Here is an 8,594-nt window from a genome sequence, read left to right on the forward strand (position 1 = left end):
AAAAAAAAAAAAAAAAAAAAAGAATAATTTTATGGCTGGGGTCACCATGACACAAAGAACTACACTAAGGGGTCTCAGCATTAGGAAGGTTGAGAACCACTGGTTTAGACAGAAGATTCAAAAGCTAGTGCCCTGAAAATCTCCCCAATGCCAGGCATGGTGATGTGGGCCTCTCAGCCTTACACATGGGAGACAGAAGCATATCTCAAGTTTGAGGCTTACCTGGGCTACATTATGAGTTCAAGACCAGCCTAGGCTACAAAGCAAGCAAACAAACAAAAGGGATAGCCAGGAGTGGTGCACATGGCTTGGGTCCCCGTACTCTGGGAAGCATACATAGGTCGGCAGATCTTTGTGAGTTCAAGGACAACCAGAGCTGCACAGTGAGACCCTGTCTCAAAAATAAACAGAGGACAGCTAAAGAACAGCAAATGAAGGAGTTGGCATGCAGCCGAGTGATTGAACACTTGTGTAGCCTAAATAGGACTCTAGACCTGCAAAGAAGAAAAAAAACCCCTTAGTTCCATGGCCCCTTTTATTCCCAACCTCCCAGTTTCCCACTGACCACTTTTGGCGAATCACACCAGCCGTGAGCTGTGTAGCCGTGTCTAATTACAGCTCTCAAAAGCACAGACCTGGAAAGCAAAACACATGGAAATTTAAAAGAAAGTGTTTTTTTGTTTTTTGTTTTTTTTTTCAACCAATTGATTAACTCTGTACTATAAGCAGGGTCCAGAATGCTAATTGTTCACAGTTTCTACCTTAAATTAAGCCATCATTAAACACGCCTTGTCTTTTCATAAAGATGATGGCTGGTGTTCCCAGTTCGAACATGCTGAAGTGATTCGCAGCCAGTAAAAGGAGATGGTGACTTCAGTCTCAGAGAGCCTAGAATCCTTGCCTTGTCACTGCGAGTTTTATTGCTATCCTTGGGGACAGATGAGAGAGAAGTAGGTCACTCTCCTGACAACCTTTGGCACAGTGGAAACTTCCGGGGGTAGGGGACCCTGCTTGCCTCTTTTGCCAACGTCCTGCAAGTACAGTTTTCCAAGAACCAAGTGGTCCCTGGGCAGCACATGCTCACAACCACTGCCATCATCAGGCTGCCTGCCTACCAGAGTTCTAGGCTCCCAAAGGAAGACTCCTCTTTCTTATCTGTGCCCATCAGACGGTAATATTGTGTCGCCCATAGCTAATCTGTGCAAATATAAATCATGGCTGTTGGCTTGGGAAGGGCCGCTCTTTAGGAAGCTGACTGGCTTATATTATTTTTATACTGGGGTGTGTGTGTGTGTGTGTGTGTGTGTGTGTGTGTGTGTGTGTGTGTGTGTGACACACATGCACATATATTCAGGACAGTAAGAACACTCAAACTCAGTCTCAAATTTTCTCCAGCCAGATGCAGAGCCATCTGGAATGACACTCAGGTATGAGCTATCACCAGCTGTTTGCATTCGCTCTGAAATCCCCACACCCAAATCCCCACACTCAAATGTTGCCTTTATAACTCAGTTTCCAGTGCCTTGCCCCTCCATACTGATCTGTTCTCCTCTCCCATATTCCCAGCTAATGCTCGAGCTCCACAGCTTCCTTGTGCTCACAACCTTCCCTCTGACATCATTTCAGCCCGTTTACTTGTCTCTGAACACCGTTCTTTATGCCATGGCGGTGTGCTAACAGTCTCTCAGTCAGAGAAGATCTACGTGGATGGCTCTCCTGTGTAGCAATACCGTAGCTCTGTGGTTGTCTTTGGGTCAGAGGCCAAGCTGTAGGCCAGTTTCCTGTGGAGACTCCCAAGATCACAGGGGAGAAGGTGTGGTCTTGCTCATGAATGGCCAGGCACCGGAAGAATGGCAGGCACCTCAAGTGCCCCCTTCACCAGAGTCCCATTGGTATTTGGTTCTGTTCTCGGCCAGATTCTACGATACGAGAGAATGAATACCTTATCAATCTAGTTCATTGTTGTATTCTCTGAACTTGGCCTAGAGCAGCGTTCATAGTAGGCACTGGAAAAATACTGGCTGGTTGAGGTCTGATAGAGGAGGAAACTCTTAATACCAGGGACACAATGGGAGAGGTTAAAAGGTAAGAAAATGTACTTGAACAATGTTTTATTAAAGAAATGAATCAAAGCCTAAGTGGCAAACCACATCAGATTGTTCATCAGAATGAGCCCAAACCCAGAAAGCTCCCTACTCACTTTGACATTGTGTTAAGAAGCAAGGATCACAATAATATAAAGTTCTAATCACTTATTTCTGTCCACCTAGTGAGAAAATTGCCTTAAGGCTGCAGGTTCTAGAATCCCTCCTTTCCCCTGGGGCTTTCACGGTCTGAAAAGTGATTGCCTCTTTCCTTCAGGACATCCAAGAACACTGTCAGGTCGGGGCCAGGATTTGCTGAAGGGGGCTGATATGTGTTGACACATTCAATTGAGTCTAAGAGGACATTTTGCTGATTGCATTAAAAAGGAGCACTTTATGGCCAGTGCACCTTGAGTTTTTCCTCTTGATAATCATGTTTGCACTCAACCACACCGCCAGAGACAGGCATGGTTCTCTGTTCTGGAGCTCCGAGACCCAGCAAATGAACCAGGGTTATGAGAGACTTATGCTTGTTCCTAGGCTGAAGGCATAGAATCTTCAATGCATCCTAGCTTCATGTTTGACCCTCCCTGTTTGATTGATGTCCTTGTTTTGGTATTCTTCCCTTGGCTTTGTGTGTATGAAGAGCCCATATCTTGACTTGAAATATCACTGTGAATCAGTAAAGTCATCGCTTCGAGTCTCTTAAAATAAAAAATGTGGGCTGGCGAGATGGCTTAGTGGGTAAGAGCACTGACTGTTCTTCCGAAGGTCCTGAGTTCAAATCCCACAACCACATGGTGGCTTACAACTATCCGTAATGAGATCTGACACCCTCTTCTGGTGCATCTGAAGTCAGCTACAGTGTGCTTATGTACAGTAATAAATAAAGTCTTTGGGCCGGAGCAAGCAGGGACTGAGAGAGCAGAGTTGATCATAGCAAGCAGAGGTCCTAAAAAAATTCAATTCCCAACAACCACATGAAGGCTCACAACCATCTATACAGCTACAGTGTACTCACATACATAAAAAAAAAAAATCTTTAAATAAAATAAAAAATGTGAGCAGTGAAGTTAAAAAACTAATAAGTGTTTGTTATCTTGATTTCAGCTCTGCAGAGAAGAAAGAGAGAGGGAGAGGGAGGGAGGGAGGAAGGAAGGGGGGCCAGAGAGGGGTCAGAGAGACAGAGACAATGCAGAGAGTTTGGCAAAGACACCTAGCCATGGTTGTAACAGAGAGTTAGAATGACTCTAAACACTAGGTCCATGTAAACTAGGTTAAAACCCTGGCTCTGCCATTTTACACTGTGACTTTAGCAAGATATTTAGGAGCCTAAATGGTGTGTCTGCCAAGTGCAGGAAAGTGCAGTGCCTAGGGGAGGAAGGGACAGGGAGTGTTAATGAGAGATTAAGTACAGCCTCCTGTCTTGGGCCTGGCACAAAGTAAGCACTGAGCAAGGTTAGTGGTTACTGTTACCAAAGCAATGCTTTGAAACATATAAATCTTTTTAAACATTAAATCCACTAATGTATTTTTCTCTAAGTAATACAGTTTACATCACAGGTACTGGCTATTTAAGGGTTAAAAATGTCTCCTCCCTCTGACCCCCTCCTCCCCCAGTACTAGGGATCAAACTCAGGGCCTTGTGTATGGCAGGCATGTGTTCTGCCAATGAGCTGTATCTTCAGCTATTTCTTTTCTTTCTTTTATTTTTTTTTAAGATTTTTTTTCTTTTAATTTTATTTATTTTATGTGTATGAGTACACTGTAGCTGTACAGATGGCTGTGAGCCATCATGTGTGTGGCTGCAGGGAATTGAACTCAGGACCTCTGCTCCAGCGTAATTCACTGTAGCTGTCTTCAGACACACCAGAAGAGGGCGTGTTACGGGTGGTTGTGAGCCACCATGTGGTTGCTGGGATCCAAACTTAGGACCTTCGGAAGAGCAGTCAGTGCTCTCACCTTCTGAGCCATCTCGCCAGCCCTCAGCTATTTCTTTTTACTTTTTATTTTGAGGCAGTCTCATTAAGTTGTTCAATGTGTAACCCTCCTGCCATAGCCTCCTGAGTTTCGGGGAGAGCAGACTCGCACTGTGAGGCCTGGCTATATGATAATACCCCTATCTGTAATTCAAGCCCCCTTCTGCTGAATTCCTCATACTGAATTTAGAGGCCGTTCTAAGGAAATGTTCCCTAGATCATCCAGAGAAAGAACTATGGGATTTACAGTGGAATTTCCAGTCATGTTGACCGAATATCCAGTCGTGTTGCCCTCCCTGCATTTTAACCTGGCTTTGATTTTTCTTTTGTGGTTATATAGGTGAGACAGGTATTGGCAAATCTACATTGATGGACACTTTATTCAACACCAAATTTGAAAGTGACCCAGCTACTCACAACGAGCCAGGCGTCCGGTTAAAAGCCAGAAGTTACGAACTTCAGGAAAGCAATGTACGGCTGAAGCTAACTATTGTTGACACAGTGGGATTTGGAGACCAGATTAATAAAGATGACAGGTATGTCTTAACATTTTTGTAGCTATAGAAATGGGTTAGGAGGTAGGAATCCCTGTCTCAAGAAGGCTTCATCCAAGGTAAATTCAGAGGCCTTGAAGACTTTGGGCGCATTTGAATAACAACTAGGAAGGTTAGTTGAGCCTAATTTAGCTCAATTGGATGCATTAAAATTTCCTCTACAGAGACAGGATTACCTAATTATGTAATTTATGCTATAAAATCCTGTGTGTGTATGGGAAAATAACACTCAATTAAGAAGTAAAATATCTTAAAAGCATTTTGGCACAGTGGTTTTTGAATACAGATCCAGGTTCCCTGATACCAGTGGATTCTTGTGTAATCATAAAATCTGGCTCCAATTCATCACATAAGCTGGAAGTTATATTGTAAAATACTTTAGTTAATTTTTATTTTGTAAAACACGTAACCCATTTATAAAGCTACATAAATGTGGGTCTTCACGGTGAATGGCTGTCTGTCTCTCCATGAGGGAAGCTGTTAATTCTTAAAGCTTGCCAGGGTGTAATGTGTGTCTTAACTCAGCTTTCAGGGTCACACCCTTGCTCCTCTCAAGGTCAGTGAACCTGTTCTTTAATCTTAACTTTGAATGTCTTGACTGTTGAAAATAGGCCATTTGTTCTCAAACTGTTATCTGAACCTCTGGTCCATAAGCCCCTCTTTTAGTTTCCCTGTAGTCTAAAGGAAATGGGTCCCTTTACAGTTTGGCCAAACCAAGGACAAAAAACCTAATTTCTACCACAATGCCTATGGCAGCCTTATAACTTGTAAACAACCACAAGGCCAAGGCTGGCTCCTGTAGATGGAGTTCATGCTCCTTCCTTGGGTGGGAGGCAGACGAGGGGACTCGGCCCCTAGATGCCTCCCTGGTCTTCATTCGTAGCAGACTGCCTGCGTCCTCAGTCTGGTGGACTGCTAGACTTTCAGGAGTTATTCTCTTACAAAGAGATTTAAGAAGGTTAAAGCCATCTCAGGCCCAAAAATGATTCTAGAAACCTTTTTGGATAATGACAGCATTATGGGACTGCCTCTTTCCTTAGAGTAGAAATAGTTGTGGGATGTTTATGGACAGTGTTGGTGCCAGAATTTTCAAAAATCCTTTCCTCAAAATGATGTGTGCGTTTCTGTAGTTGTATTCTGTAAGGAGTTTGAAACCTTTTTATGTAGGAATTGTGTTGTCTAGATACATTTTACCAGAGCCTGTTTAGACACAAGTCCCACAGTTCATGATGGAAATATAATTCGTTAGCTGAGTACTAAGGTCTGTTTTTATCTGTGGAGTACTTTAAACATGAAAGAAGCTGATAAGCAGGCAATAGTTAACCTGTAGTGGAAAGGACTTTATTTGCATACAATCAAAGTGGGGCCATCTGTACCCAGCTGGGGAGGGCACAACCAAGCTCTGACCATCCTCTGACTTTCAATGCCAACGTATGATGGGGAGATTGCACCTGAAGGTCTTTTAAATGCCAAATGGAACAAATGAGAAATCCCCAGGGATCGGGAGAATTGCACAGGTGCATTGTGGGAGCTGGTGACTGACAGGAGCTTCTGTACCCTGTGCTTTCAGGGCCTATGAACAGAGGAAAGCTTGTCTCAGCTCTTTGCTGGATAGATTTCTTCTGGGAGTTAGGGAATGTCATGTTTATGCATTCCCTGCCTGGATTCTTGGCTCCCCATGGAGAGAGAACCGGGTGCCCGCCATCTAACCTCTTGCTGCTGAAGCCCCATTGCCTTTCCAGCTTCTAGTCATTGCCTCAGCCCTGCTCCTGGCTTCTCACTCCTGACAGAGTTCTCAGGCTGCTGGGTTTTCAACGGCTAGCAACAAGCTACAAAGTGGCTGATCAAGCACAGTGCAGATCCTCGTATCTGCATCTGGAGTCCTCTTTAAGAAATTATCTGACTCATTTGGGTCAAATAATAGTTTCCAAGGAGACTCAGAAGAGAAGAGAGGAAGTGTGATATTAACCTAACCTAGTTACCAAATATTTTTTTCCTCTTTAATTTCTTGACAACTCTTGTGTAACCTCTTTGAATGGCCTTTAGAGCTCTAGACCTGTACCTTAAAAGGCATTGTTGGCAATTGACCATAAATTGAAATGACTGACCTAAAATTAGCTGCTGGACAGTGTGTTTTCGTCAAGATATTGGAAGTGGAATATGCATTTTTGCATCAGTGTGTAACCAGATAGGGAGGAATATGGTTGTTCTCAAAGCCAGGGTTCTCTTTTGCTGCTATGAGGCAAGCTTCCCTGCCATCGTTTTGGCACATCAGGAATGTCCGTGTGTTTATAGATTTGGGACATAACGGCATTCTTGAGTCCTTATCTGCCTCTGACCTGGTTTAACTAGAAGGAGACGGGAAGAGGGGTCTGAGAGAGTTTCCTGTTATGTTTAAGTCTTGTTTAAGGGCTTCCTTGTTCTTTTTGCCCTCATGGAAGAGGGCAAGGAGCAAGGACCAGTGAAATCTTGCTGCTTTGCTAAAACCAAAATAGTTTACTCCACCTTTGGAAGGTGCCATGAACTTTAAGGTCACCAGCCTGAAAGTCGTGCAAGAGTGGTCAGAGGAGAAAATCGCTTAGAATAGATTTCCCCCGGAACTTTCAGCCAAACACATCTGGTTTCACTCTATTTATTAATGCCTAGAAGTACATGAATAAAATGAGTAGAGATAAGGAATGCCTCCAAAGGAAATTATGTTAAAACTGCTTTGCTCTCCCCAGCTCCTGCAGCCCAGAGAATTGGCCATACACATAGTAATGGGTCTGTTCTGAGCCTTGAAAGTAACTGATGGAGTTAGTTAGGTGTAAGATTCATCTTTTTGGCTGGCTGCAGACGTCGAGAGGGTTGAGGGACCGTGGAACTTGTTTCAAGGATACCTAGGTGGCGGGCTGGTCTCCAGTTTCCCCCAGGAAGCTGTTTCTTTGTTTCTTTCCCATACTGAAACTTTAGACTAAGGAAATAGGTCTCCAAGAGAACATGTCTTTTGTTTGCTTATAATGATGTAATTCCTCCCTCCTCCCCCATTTATCTTTTAGGTCCTTTCTCTTCCTCCTTGTCTTTACTTAAAAACAAACCCCACAAAACTCATACCACTTTCCTTTCATTGATGGATGTTTATTTTGTTGGTGATGTTAGTAGGGGTAGGTGTATATCTTTTATCACATATGCTAGATTCAAGAGATTTCAGGCTTGACAGTGAAGGGGAAGGGATGCTCATGTTGAACTCGGGCTTCTGGCACCCACAGCCTGGGGATGACTAGGTGGGGCTCTATAGAAGAGTAATTGGAAATATTTGATAATAGTTGAGTGCTTGTGGAGAGACTAGGTGGGACTGGAGGTTGAAAGTAGTGTGTCATTGAAGAAATGCTAAAGGAAATTCAGAATAAATGTGGTTTTCCGGGGAGACCACAGGGGAGTGGCATGTGCTGGAGAGGAGAGAATGGAGGTTTGGCAGGACCTTGAAAGAAGCAGCAAAGGAGGCCTGGGGTACAAAGAAAACAAAGGACTCAAAACCCAATTCTGAAAGGGTCCCCACCACGCCCTGCCTCTCCTGCGCATGGATGCTCATCAAGGGTAAGAGACGAGAGGAAATCAGAGGAGAGCAGAAACCAACTTGGACTGCCCAGTAGAGGAGGCAGAGACAGCTCTGACTCAGAAACAAGGAGACAAGGGCACACTAGGGATGGCTTTTCCTCCCCATGGGATAAGAAGTTGCCTGGAGAGTCTAAACCCCCACCCTGCCCCAGTGTCAGGAAACCCCAAGGCTCACCCCCAGACATGATTGGTGGACCTCTCTGGGCCACCCACTTCCCTACAGGGTGGGCCTCAGCACTAGACAGGTAGGAACTGAAAAGAACAAGTGGAGTTCTTAGGTCTCTTCCTCCTCTTTTTAAAAAGCCACGGTCCTTGGATTTACTGCATTGTGTGTTTATGATGTTATGAAATAGCTTTGCAGTGCATCCCTTACATCAACT

At 44.1% G+C, this 8,594-nt stretch overlaps 1 protein-coding gene across 3 annotated transcripts in view; it reads left to right on the forward strand.

Moving 5' to 3' along the window:
* The window catches only part of Septin11 (septin 11), an 89,903-nt gene that overhangs the window by 57,030 nt on the left and 24,279 nt on the right, over positions 1–8,594 (forward strand). For all 3 annotated transcript variants that reach the window (XM_031391064.1, XM_031391061.1, XM_031391062.1), the window contains exon 3: positions 4,404–4,599. In XM_031391064.1, the coding sequence (XP_031246924.1) occupies positions 4,404–4,599 (196 nt within the window). The remainder of the gene's footprint in view (positions 1–4,403; positions 4,600–8,594) is intronic.

The sequence above is a fragment of the Mastomys coucha genome, unplaced genomic scaffold (assembly GCF_008632895.1).
Source record: "Mastomys coucha isolate ucsf_1 unplaced genomic scaffold, UCSF_Mcou_1 pScaffold22, whole genome shotgun sequence".
NCBI lineage: Eukaryota > Metazoa > Chordata > Mammalia > Rodentia > Muridae > Mastomys > Mastomys coucha.